The sequence below is a fragment of the Marmota flaviventris genome, chromosome 2 (assembly GCF_047511675.1).
Source record: "Marmota flaviventris isolate mMarFla1 chromosome 2, mMarFla1.hap1, whole genome shotgun sequence".
Lineage (NCBI taxonomy): Eukaryota > Metazoa > Chordata > Mammalia > Rodentia > Sciuridae > Marmota > Marmota flaviventris.
This window is the reverse complement of record NC_092499.1, coordinates 84,323,940-84,337,519: the sequence shown is the minus strand read 5'-3', so window position 1 is coordinate 84,337,519 and position 13,580 is coordinate 84,323,940. Positions and strand designations below refer to the sequence as shown.

At 34.7% G+C, this 13,580-nt stretch overlaps 1 protein-coding gene and 1 long non-coding RNA gene across 2 annotated transcripts in view; one reads left to right on the top strand and one right to left on the bottom strand.

The window, feature by feature from the left end:
• LOC139704716 (uncharacterized) overlaps positions 1–13,580 on the bottom strand; it is a 193,953-nt gene that overhangs the window by 11,382 nt on the left and 168,991 nt on the right. The gene's annotated exons all lie outside the window — the stretch shown is intronic.
• Positions 1–13,580, top strand: part of Aqr (aquarius intron-binding spliceosomal factor) — a 110,371-nt gene that overhangs the window by 24,855 nt on the left and 71,936 nt on the right. Inside the window, exons 7-9 of the mRNA XM_027925733.2 lie at positions 2,188–2,256; positions 3,318–3,418; positions 10,795–10,871. Coding sequence (XP_027781534.1) covers positions 2,188–2,256; positions 3,318–3,418; positions 10,795–10,871 — 247 coding nt within the window. The remainder of the gene's footprint in view (positions 1–2,187; positions 2,257–3,317; positions 3,419–10,794; positions 10,872–13,580) is intronic.

The following is a 13,580-nucleotide window of genomic DNA, read 5'->3' as shown; positions in this document are numbered from 1 at the left end:
ACTTTTTAGTCTTTATGCTCAGGCTGGCTCATCAGCAAGAGGGTTGTATTTTGAGTTGACTGTTGAAAGACAATACTGGATGGTCTTTGGAAATGTGTGTGATAACTTTCATCCTTTACAAGATTATCTTCTAAAAAATAAAATATTTCATTTGATCTTCCCTTCTGTGGTTATCCAAAGGCATATTCACATTTAATTATTTATTTATTTTTAAAATGTATTCATTCTAATTACATATATATATGACAGCAGAATGCATTTTGATTCATTGTACACAATTGCAGCACAAATTTTCATTTCTCTGGTTGTATGCAATGTAACATTGCACCGTATGTGCAGTCATATGTGTACCTAGAGTAATGATGTCCATCTCAATCCACCATCTTTCCTGTCCCCATACCCCCTCCGCTCTCCTACTTCCCTTTTGTCCAATCACAGTTTCTCCATTTTCCCATCCCCCTGCCACCATTGTGAATCAGCATCCACTTATCAGAGAGAACATTTGGCCTTTGGATTTTGGGGATTGGCTTACTTCACTTAGCATGATAATATTCTCCAATTCTGTCCATTTACCTGCAAATGCCATAATTTTATTCTCTTTTATCGCTGAGTTATATTCCATTGTGTAGATATACATTTTATTTGTCCATTCATCTATTAAAGGGTATCTAGGTTGGTTCCACGGTTTGGCTATTGTGAATTGAGCAGCTATAAACATTGATGTGGCTGTGTTACTATAGTATGCTGATTTTAGGTGCTTTAGGTATAGACCAAGGAATGGGATAGCTGGATCAAATGGTGGTTCCATTCCAAGTTTTCTAAGGAATCTCCATACTGCTTTCCAGATAGGTTGCACCAATTTGCAGTCCCACCAGCAACATATGAGTGTGCCTTTTCTCCCACATCCTCACCAACACTTACTGTTTGTATTCTTGATAACTGCCATTCTGACTAGCATGAGATTAAATCTTAGAGTAGTTTTGATTTGCATTTCTCTAATTGCTAGAGATATTGAACATTTTTTCATATATTTGTTGATTGATTATGTATCTTCTTACGAGAAGTGGTATATCCACTTCTCATATTTATTTAAACATAAATGTTTTTGTATTGGTAATGCACTTAGAGCCTTTCAGGAGAATGCATAGAATTCTTTCTTATCCAGAAGATTGGATGTTGATTGATGGATGATTATTGCTGGTTTCTATGTATTGCTTCACTCTGATCTTGTAAAGGCATATAGAAAAGAATGATGGTACCCCCAATAGATACCAATTTTGCCTCTTTAATGTTAATTAAACAGAGCAAATAGAAATATAAGTAGACATAATTTTTTATGAGAAATTAAACAAGAACAAGGTTTAGTTAGCAGTAGTTTGGTGCTGGTATTAAGCCAATTTATAATGAAAATGTTTTTTCAGTATGCTGTGAACTTTCTTTATTTGAAGCAGTTACATTTGTTCTATAAAATAACTGAATCCTGAGTAAGCTAATAATGAACCCTGGCTCCTAGAGGAAAAGTAGGGTTAGGTTCTTGCAAGTCTCTGGTTGCAGCATTTTTTTTTTCAAACTATCAGTGCATAACCTTATTTTATATGTGTGTGTCTGTTAAAGACATCTTATTAATACATATTTTTGATTCAGTAACTTTATTCCTGAGTGAGTTATCCCTCAGGTCATTCCTGAATGGGCTTATCTAGCAAACATGGAGAAAGTACAAAGAAAATGCCTTATTGAACATTAGAAGCACTTCAGTTTTGTTCTTGGAGATTCATTTTAAACACTGAAATCACCAATGAAAAGCCCAATAACTCCCCAAAAGTAGCACTAAATAGATTGCGAAAAGGATACTTGTTTGTAGTATGAGAAGTGCAATTCAAATAGGGTCATCTCAGCCTTAGCTAGGTATGTACATATCAGGTAACTCACAATTGTTGAAGCTCTGTGCTATTGATTTGGGATTTATAAATTTTTGTGAGTAGGTGAATTTGAAGATATGAAATCAGTTAATAATGAAAACTGTTGTTCAGAGTATTGAACTTTTTAAAATATTAAAATATCACTAATTTACAAGTATTGGTGCCATGTTTTCCCCACAGGACTTAAAAAGCCATAACACTCCCTGTATAAAGATTCAGTTGAAAATGCTAGAATGCTTATAGACTTTTTGCTTCATACCTTTAATAGGAAGTAGACTTGATACGGAGTCAAGTACAGCAGCTTATCTCCCTCCCAATGTGGATGGGCTTACAGCCTGTAAGTATCTAATTTCAGAATATTATGCATGTATATGTTGTAAGTGAAGATGTGATAGATTGTGTACCTTTAGTATGGATATAAAAGTGTCAGCTAAAAATCCCTTTTCCTGCTTAGAAGTTACCATGCATTAACTTATGATATATGTAGTTTTTATAATTTTAAAGTTTTAATGTGTATCCTAATACATGTTTCACCTAATTTTGATATTGTAATATAAGTTTAGTATCAATAGAGCTTATAGAGAAAGAAATTATCCCTTTATCTATTGAGCTTATAGAAAAAGGGATAATTTTAGCAATATATGGTTATTATCCTTATTATATTTTTTTGGCTAAGACTATATGCAAACTTGAATTTTTATTGTTTCCTTGATTAAAATGTACATATAGTTAAAGAAGAAGGTCTGGATCATGTGTAATATTAATGACTTTCATTTTTTTTTTTTTTTACCAAATCTTTATTGTGTATATGTGCATGTATAAAATTTACATATTTTAGGGAATAAAGTTTAAACTGTGAAATTTCAGTGTGACCCTTTATTCTTAATTGTATTTCCTACACATGATTATTTCTGTATACACTCACATGTGTGTACTCATTCACTGTAGCAGTTAATGGAATAAAAATATAAGGCACATATGACTAATTTAAGCTTATGTTAAAAAGTGGTGAATGCCATAATAGAAAATTTACTGATGGCATTTCTATTTTTACTTTTGGTAGTTGCTTTATGTTCATTGTTTGAGACTCATATTTTTCAGTCATCTGAGATTATGCTCACAAGTGTTAATGTTGATATTTTTCAGACTGAATTGAGACAAAAAAGTTTATCATTGAGCTTAAAATCTTGACTAGAAAAGACAGTTTCTTTTTTATTAATAAGTATTAGAATTGAATTTTAGGAATTAATTATTCCTTAGTTTTCAAGGTTTATTTTGTTGCTTTTAGATTTTATGATATTGCCCTCAGTCATGTACTAGAAAACTTGTTAATACTTAATCTCGTCTTTATCCTTTTAAATATTGAAGTTATCGATAACATAACAATATCTTTTTCAGGCACGATTGGAATTAGAATTAAAAAAGACACCTAAGTTAAGAAAATTCTGGAACTTGATTAAAAAGAATGATGAAAAGATGGATCCAGAAGCAAGAGAACAGTATGTTAACAAAGCTTCATTCCATATTAGCTTATTATGCTGGATTACAATTCTTAGTGTTATTTGTGGCTTCATTTGATATAGTGCCGTGTTCAAATAAGTTATTAATAAGTGCTTTTACTTAGACTGTGTAGGAATATTTTTTACAAAGACCTTAAAAGGAAGCCACAACACCAGCAAAGCCTCAATTTACTTTTCTTCTTTTTCTTTTCTCTGAACCAATGTGCCACTTTTCTTCTCCATTCCTGTTGTCCCTGATCTGTCCCTCAAGGAGAGTTCTGTTTTCTCCACAGTCTTCAAGATGTCAACCAGTTCAACTTTTTCTTACTCCTTGACTTTTTTTTTAATTAATTGTTTTTATTTATATATGACAGCAGAATGCATTACAATTCTTATTACACATATAGAGCACAATTTTTCATATCTCTGGTTGTATACAAAGTGTATTCACACCAATTCGTATCTTCATACTTTGGATAATAATGTCCGTCACATTCCACTGTCATTTCTAACCCCATGCCCCCTCCCCTCCCTTCCCTTCCTATCCCTCTGCCCTATCTAGAGTTTGTCTATTCCTCCCATGCTCCCCCTCCCTATCCCAGTATGAATCAGCCTCCTTATATCAGAGAAAACATTTGGCATTTGTTTTTTTGAGATTAACTAACCTCACTTAATATTGTCTTCTCTAACTCCATCCATTTACCTGCAAATGCCATGATTTTATTCTCTTTTATTGCTGAGTAATATTCCATTGTGTATATATGCCACATTTTTTTTTATCCATTCATCTGTTGTAGGGCATCTAGGTTGGTTCCACAGTTTAGCTATTGTGAATTGTGCTGCTATAAACATTGATGAGGCTGTGTCCTTGTAGTATGCTGTTTTTAAGTCCTTTGGGTATAGAACGAGGAGAGGGATAGCCGGGTCAAATAGTGATTCCATTCCCAATTTTCCAAGAAATCTCCATACTGCTTTCCATATTGGCTGCACCAATTTGCAGTCCTACCAGCAGTGTGTGAGTGTACCTTTTCCCCCACATCCTCACCAATATTTATTGTTGTTTGTCTTTATAATAGCTGCCATTCTCACTGGAGAGAGATGAAATCTTAGAGTAGTTTTGGCTTGCATTTCTCTAATTGCTAGCGATGGTGAACATTTTTTCATATATTTGTTGATTAATTATTTATCATCTTCTGAGAAGTGTCTGTTCAGGTCCTGGGCCTCTTTATTGATTGGGTAATTTGTTTTTGTGGTGCTTAACTTTTTGAGTTCTTTATATACTCTGGAGATTAGTCCTCTATCTGATGTGTGAGGGGTAAAGATTTTGTTCCCAAGATATAGGCACTCTATTCATCTCACTGATTGTTTCTTTTGCTGAGAAGAAACTTTTTAGTTTGAGACCATCCCATTTATTTGGTTCTTGATTTTAATTCTTGTGCCAAAGGAGTCTTATTAACAAAGTTGGGGCCTAATCCCACATGATGGAGATGAGGGCTTACTTTTTCTTGTATGAGATGCAGGGTCTCTGGTTTTATTCCTATGTCCTTGATCCATTTTGAGTTAAGTTTTGTGCATGGGGAGAGATAGGGGTTTAGTTTCATTTTGTTGCATATGTATTTCCAGTTTTCTCAGAACCATTTATTGAAGATGCTATCTTGTCTCCAATGCATGTTTTTGGCACCTTTGTCTAATATAAGATAATTGTAATTTTGTGGGTTAGTCTCTGTGTCCTCTTTTCTGTACCATTGGTCTACCAGTCTGTTTTGGTGCTGTTTTTGTTACTATTGCTCTGTAGTATAGTTTATGGTCTGGTATAGTGATGCCACCTGCTTCACTCTTCCTGCTTTAGCTATTCTTGGTCTCTTATTTTTCCAGATGAATTTCATGATTGCTTTTTCTATTTTTATGAGGAATGCCATTGGGATTTTGATTGGAATTACATTAAGTCCATATAGTGCTTTTGGTAGTATGATCATTTTGATAATATTAATTCTGCCTATCCAAGAGCAAGTGGGTTAGGCTTAGGCTCCCAGGTATGGGAGGGCTGAACTTGGACCTACCCTGCACCTGCGTCCTGCACAAGTTGGTGTGTGTGGATCTGGGCCAGGTCTGGGCTCCAATGGTAGTCTGCTGGTCGGAAGAGACGGTCCTGTGCAAGAGGCTGGGCTCCAGCGAGTGTATACCCTGCAGGTAAAGGGGTGGACCCCGGTCTACTATGAGCCTGGTTCCCACAAAGGTTGGAGTGGGCAGATCTCACTCCTTGACTCTTAACAATGACTTTTCTATACCCCAACCATCATTCATTCATTCAACAAATATTGAATGTATTGTTTTGCCAGGTATTATATGTAGCATTGGAGATACAGCAGAAAACAAAGTAAAAAATAATTCCTGTTTTTGTGGTGCTTATATTCTAGTTGAAAAAGACAGCAATGAAGAGATAAATTATGCAGTATGTTTGGTGGTAATACATGCTAAGGAAAAAATAAACCAAGTATAGGGATTAAAAGAGTAATTGACAGTGACTCTTACAGTATCCAAATCCAAAATTTTCTGATGTATATTTTATAACAAATTAATTTTTTCCTTCATCTTTGATCAATGTATTTTTTATGTGCTATTTAGATGTTGACAACATATTTTTTTGTTGTCAGTTATTTCTCCCAAGTTTCATGATTTTTATCAAATTTTACTGTGCACAGTTTCAGTCAAAATCTTTATGGGTTGTTTCTAACTGTGATGTTTATTAGCAATTGGATAAAAGTTTGTGGTGACTTGTATTTATTTCGTGGAATAAAAAGCTATGAGGATACAGGGAAGGACCTCTATGCTCTCAGGTTTGTTTCTGTCTTTGAAACTACCTGGTCTCTCTCTATTCTTGCCTTATTTGCCTCAGAACTGTTCTAGCTGTAGTATTTTTTTCTTTCTTCATCTTCATTCACTTTTCTACTGGCTTTTTTTTCTCTGCCTTTTATGCACATGTACACATATGTACATACATACACACGCTCAGGGTTTACTTCTCTTGGGCCTATGATAGCTTCTTTTACCTCTACTCTATTGTTTCTTCCACTCTAAAGAGTGGCTTGTATTTGCCTTTTCTTTAAATCTTGTAACTCTGACTTGAATTTTGGTTCCTGTTTTTCACTACAACCTAAATCTTTTTGTTGTTTGTTTGTTTTTTAGTACTGGGAATTGAACACAGAGGCAGTAAACCACTGAGCCACATCCCCAGCCCTGTTTTATATTTTATTTAGAGACAGGGTTAACGATCCTCCTGCCTCAGCCTCCCAGGCTGCTGGGATTACAAGCATACACCACTGTGCACAGCATAAAATCATTCTTTTTGACCTTATCTCTATCATTTGGCATTTTGGGCAGTTTTTGTTTGTTTTGTTCTTCCCTTGATCCCTCATTCTATTCTGTTGATAGTGATGCATTTCTTATATATCTCTCCTTCTTTAACTTCTGTAAGTTCTCTTTTTCTTCTTTGGATTTTTTTTTCCTGTCTTCTCTGGCTCTGTGAACAAGATATTGACACATCCCAAGGCTTTTCTTTTATTGTCTTTTAATTCAATGCTCCTAGGCCCCAGGGGTTTGTGAGAAAACTGAGGTTTGAGAAAAATAAGTAACCTGCCCCTAAAGATACAAATTAATATATCTGCTAGAATTCTAATTGGACCTATTTCCTTATGTCTAGAAAATTTTTCCCCTTGACCACTTTATAAGTAAGGAAGTATATTTTTGTGATAAAACTTTTACTTTTCCATCTCTATGTGATGGAGATTCCCCAAAGGGTTTTATTGATAGAGTGCTACAATTAAACTTGAATTCTGGAACATACTCTCTGGAAGCAGTAGATTTTAGGTGAGCAAGATTTAACATGAAGATGGAAGGTACTTGTAATATTTGTGCAAGAGAGTCAGAACTTGGCTAATTGTGGAATTGGAGGCAAATGGAGGAAAGAAAGTTATTTAATGGGTGTTGGTAAGCTGTCAAGTGTGAAATTTTTTTCTGTATGTATGTTTTTATTTCATTTTTTAAAAATTTTATTTGTTCTTTTTAGTTATACATGACAGAATGTATTTGACATATATACATGGAATATAACTTCCCATTTTTGAGGTTGTACATGGTGTGGAGTTACACTAGTCATTTATTCATATATGAATATAGGAAAGTTATGTCCAATTCATTCTAATGTCTTTCTCAGTCCCCTGTCCTCCCTTCCATTCTGTCCAATCCTGTGTGCCTCCCCTTCTCCCTTCCCCTCCTGCTTATTGTGAGTTGAGTATGAAATTGACAATAAATAAGTAGTCTTCTGGTTAAATGACTGGGAGATCATGAGATACTTGCCATGATGGGAATGTGAAAGGAAGAGTAGTAGGACTGCTACTGGAGAAGATGGTTCCAGTTTTCCCTTTGCAAGTGGAGATTTCTAGCAGGAGATCATTGTTATAAGAAATGTAATAAGTGCTACTTTTGTAGGTACATATGTAGATAGTTATTGAGGTCATGAGTATGAATGAGATTATTTAGTGAGGTGCATAAACCACGAGCAGAGGGTTGAAGATAAGAAAGTGCATCCTGGAGTCATGTTGGTGGTTACTGAAGAAACTGAAAAGCTGCAAGTCAGAGATAAGTTTGGGAGTAAGGGACTGAATATTACAGGAAAGGTCAGAGTACGAACATCCCTATTTTAATTTTTAGCTTCAATCTCATTTCTTTCACAATAGATTTTTAGCTAGCATTTTATCATCTTGGTTGTGCTGAACAAGTGATTTTTTTTTTTTTTTTTTTTTTTTGGCCAAATGTGACTCTTTTTGTTTGTCTTGAAAAGCCCATTTTCCATTACCTTGATGTGATTTAATCTTAAATCTCTCTGGTCCTGATTTCTTTTCTGTCCTTTAACTATACTTCTTTCATTATACTTATAAACGGATGATTGTCATGAACTCAAATTTGGCTTAACTAACTAGGAGTACTCATTGTTTTTTCCTCTTGAACTCACCTTTCTGCCCAAAACCTCTTAATTATGCTAGTCAGTTCGGCTTGGAAAACTCCAGACACCTGAATGGCTCTTTATAACCAGTCAGGCAGTACTATTAGATTCCCGCTTTGTCTTTCCTTTCCTCTGTCTCTCTCTCTCTCTTTTTTTTGTACCAGGGATTGAACTGAGTTGGCCACTTGGCTACTGAGCCACATTCCTAGACCTCTTTTGCATTTTATCTAGAGATAGTCTCTCACTGAGTTGCTTAGTACCTAGCCGTTGCTGAGGCTGGCTTTGAACTCAGTATTCTTCTGTCTCAGACTCCCAAGCCACTGGGATTACAGGCATGCCCACTGCGCCCAGCTCCTTTTTTCTTGTATTCACACTGCCATCATAATTTAGGCCCTTATAGCCTCTTTAATGAACCACTACAATAAATCCCTATTTGGTCTTTCTTCCAGCTTTCCATTAACAGTATAGTTTAAGTATTCTTTTTCATAGAAAGCTATATTTATTTTGCCCTACTTCTATTCACAGTGTTCAGTGATTTTCTTGTTCCCATAGGATAAACATTAAACTCATTACGGTAGCTTTATAAAACTCTTATATTTCCTGTGGACCACCCCCCCACTGCCCCCATTAATGAACCAATCTGACCAGTCTATAGTCATTGTTTCTTCAACATTCCTCCCCTGAGTCCCTTTCTCTTCTATCCATGTGATTGAATATTAGCCATCTAAACACTCTTTGCTACCACCTGCTTTACACTACATGCTTTCTTCTTCTGTACTCCTATAATACTAGCAGTATGTGTGATGGTTGGAATATCTATCTGTAGTTGAAAGTGTAGGTTCTAAAACCATATTTAAATAGATTCTGCACTCAGTTGTTATATGACTTTGGGCAAGTTCTTCCCATCTTTGAACTTCAGTGTGAAAGACTATTGTCATTATTAAATGAGCTTTCTTTTTTTATTATTATTATTATTATTATTATTATATTTTTGCATTACAATTCTTTTTTTAACATTTTTTTTTTATTTTTTTGAAAGTAGTTGGAAACAATACCTTTATTTTTATTTATTTATTCTTATGTGGTGCTGAGGATTGAACCCAGGGCCTCGCATGTGCTCGACAAGCTCTCTACCGCTGAGCCACAATCCCAGCCCCAAAATTACAATTCTTAATACACCTTTATACCACAATTTATCATATCTCTGATTGTATATAAGGTATATTGACACCAAATTCACATCTTCATACGTGTGTTTTGTATAATGATGAGGGTCTCCTTCCACCATCCATGCTATTCCCCTTCTCACTCCTTTTCCCTCCCACCCCTATTCCCTATCTAGAGGTTATCTTTCTCCCTTGCTCTCCTTCCTAACCCCATTAAATGAGCTTTCTTGCATGAATTATTTAACCCAACCCAGATCTTGGCAGAGTAAGTTCTCAGTTAATGTCAGGCAGTTTTTTAATAATTGCATTCTGACTTATGTTAGTCATTATCTTTATATATGATTTATCACTTCAAGTAGAATTTAATCATTCCCCTCCTTTGTGTTTCTAGTAGGACTGGCATAATCATTTGTTGCTATCCAGTATCTGATAAATGTTGAGTAATTAGTTAAATTAATAATGAATGGAAAGTACTTTTTATTGGTACATAATAATCATATACAATAGTGGGATGTGTTGTGATATATTTGTATATTGCAAATGAAAGAATTTGGTCAAGAAAATTGTACTTTAAACAAACATTTAATCTTTAGCTATTGAAGTTCTCTTGTATTTAGTATTTTAAACATATTAAAGTATAAAATTGTTTACCTTGATTTAACTACATTAAACACTATTTTTTCCCTTTCTTTTTTTGGAACTGCAGATTAAACCCAGGGATACTTCATCACTGAGCTACATCCCCAGTCCTTTTTTTTTTTTTCTTTTGAGACACAGTCTTACTAAGTTTTTGAGGTTTCCTAAGCTGATGCTGGCCTCAAACTTGTGATCCTCCTGCTTCAGCTTCCCTAAGTTGTTGGAATTACAGGCATGTGCCACCATGCCCAGCTAAATGCTAGATTTTTAATTTTAATGGCAAAATACAAAGAAAAATTTGAAATCTCCTTTGCAGTCCTGATCCTTAAATTACAAGTAAAAACTTTGACTGTAAGAGGAGGTGTTTTCTTAGCTATTTTTTAGGCCAGGAATGAAGCTCTTCTTCTCTTCATGTAGCACTATATTTACAAAGATGACACTTTGTTCAAATTATGGTCCTAATGTCAGAGTGAAATGGAACATTTGAACAATATTTGAATATATTTATTCATCATTCAAAATTTACTTTGAAATAACTTTTTCAAAAATAATTTGGTCATGTTTGATTTTAGAGCCTATCAAGAAAGAAGATTTCTTTCACAACTCATCCAGAAGTTTATCTCTGTTCTGAAATCAGTCCCGCTGTCTGGTAACTGGCTTTTCTATTCAGCTCATTTGTAAATTTATTCTATAGACTTTCCTATGGAATTTACCTGTCTGTAGTCTAAAAATTGCTCTTAGAATGATTTCAAATTGTAACAATAAAGTATATGTCCTTTCCTTTTCTAGTATATTGCAAATCGTAGCATTGACAGCCTTGAAGGTTATTTTAAAGGTACCAGCCTGGTTATTAAAATGTCATTTAGTTAGCAAACATTTTTATATTTGCTTACTAGGTTTATGTCTTGTCCTGTATAAGGTGCTGGAGTACAATAGTGAACAAGACAGAGACTTGTTCACTTGTTGTTCATAATGGGATATTGAATAGTGTTTTTCAAGAGATATTAAATATTGTTTAAAGGGAAAGAGAAGAATTACTTTTTAGATATAATCTACAAATGAAATTGGTCAAGACCATTATGACCTATTCATTGATGAGAGTAATAAAATTACTCACTATATAGATTATACTGTATTATCTATATGTATACTATGAGTATACTGTATATACATGAGTATACTATATACTATATACAGGTGTGTGTGTGTGTGCATGTGTTTTGTTTTTTTTTTTTGCGGGGGGGTGTACTGGAGATTGAACTCAGGGGCACTTGACCATTGAGCCACATCCCCAGCCCTATTTTGTATTTTGTTTAGAGACAGGGTCTCACTGAGTGGCTTAATGCCTTACTGTTGCTGAGGCTGGCTTTGAACTTATGATCCTCCTGCCTCAGCCTCCTGAGCTGCTGGGATTACAGGCATGCCCCCACTGTACCCCACTTACATATGTGTTTATATACCTATATGCCAAGGGGAGTCAATTCAATATATGAGGTTGTTAAGATCTTGATAAGCATTTAATGAGTACAAATAGATTTTTACTTAATAAAGGTATATATGCTGTATAAGATGTCATCATTTAATATTTTATTTCTTAAGTGAAATATAATCTCTAAGAACAGCTTTATAGTTGTATCATGTTTATATTTTCGTATAGCTTTGTTTAAAATGCAATAGAATTACTTATTTAATGCTGATTTTCCAGGTAATATTTAACAACTGAATATTTTAACTAAAATTCAGTCAGGATTAGATATCAATACTATAAATCACCTGTACCCCATTTGGAGCATAATACTGCTAACAAACAATATAAATTGTCATATGCTTATATCTAAGTTGTTTAATATTAGTATATTTAAATCTTTTTGTTAAGCGCCTTAAACCTCAAATGAGGGTGAAGATTGGAGTTTCTTGGCACAAACAGTAGCAATATATGCTTTGAACTATTAATGTCTCCAATAATCAGGGTCATAAAATTTATTTCTCTAATTATGGAATGTTAATCCAGGGTCATCTAGGTTTAAAAATCAATTAACAAAATTTCTTAGGTGATTATTCTGTTTTTCTTTTTTTGGTACTGGGGTTTGAACCCAAAGTTGGTTTACCACTGAGCTATAGCCTCAGCTCTTTTTATTTTTTAGTTTGAGATAGGGTCTTACTGAGTTGCTAAGACTGGCCTCCAACTTGTGGTCCTCCTGCCTCAGCTTCCCAAGTTGCTGGGATTATAGGCATGCACCACCACACTTAGCCTTCTTAGATTTATCTTAAACTTTAATCAAAAATTGTTGCTGGGCGCAATGGTGCATGCCTGTAATTCCAGTGATTTAGCAGACTGAGGCAAGAGGATTGAGAGTTTGAACCCAGCTTCAGCAATTTAGTGAGGTCCTAAGCGACTCAGCAAGACCCTGTCTCTAATAAAATATAAAAAAGGGCTGGGAGTGTGGCTTGGTGGTTAAGCGTCCCTGGGCGCAATGTTTTTTTTTTTTTTTTTTTTTTTTTGCTGGCAAAGGAATCAATAAGATGGTGAAAATAATGTGCCAGTTCAAAGAGGCATGTATGAAGATGAATGGAAGAGTTAGGAAACAAAAAGCTTATTTTTAAAAGAATGAGAAGGATTGTTGTTTCATTTTATAGGTTTATTAAAAAAAAACACTCATACTAGTTGTAATAAGCAATCTGTGTAGGATTCTCTAACATGTCAAAACTGCTATCAGAGGAAGGAAAAGAAAGATTGCAGTATACTTGACACAAATGATAAGAATGTGTTTGCCTCAAATTGGAACAACAAAGTTTTTACTCTGTGTTCCTCTGACCATCAGAGCATAGAACTTAATGACACCAAGCTTTGTTATCTAATATTAACCAGGCCATTGCCAGCCATTTTTCCAAAGGTTCAGAATGCAGAATTTGCTAACTTTTTAAGTTTTAGAAGAAATATTTTTCCTTTGACAATTATAAGAATGAAAGCAATGGAGGCCTAGTTTGAATGAATTTAATTTAAAAATTGCTCCTTTTGGGGGTGGTATTAGGGATTAAACCCAGGGACGCTTAACCCCTTGAGCCACATCCTCAGCCTTTTTAAATTTTTATTTAGAGACAGGGTCACGCTAAGTTGCTTAGGGTCTCACTAAATTGCTGAGGCTGCCCTTGAACTCAAAATTCTCCTGCCTCAGCCTTCTGAGCCTCTGGAATTATGGGCCTCTGCCACCAAGCTTGGCTCCTTTTAATGCTTTGAACAGCTGTATGACTTGAACTAAGTTCTGAAAACTTGGCTTCCAGTTCTGCATCTTCATCAAGTCATTTCTTTTGGGGTCCTCAATTTAACAATTAGAAAATGAATATCTAGGATAGATAT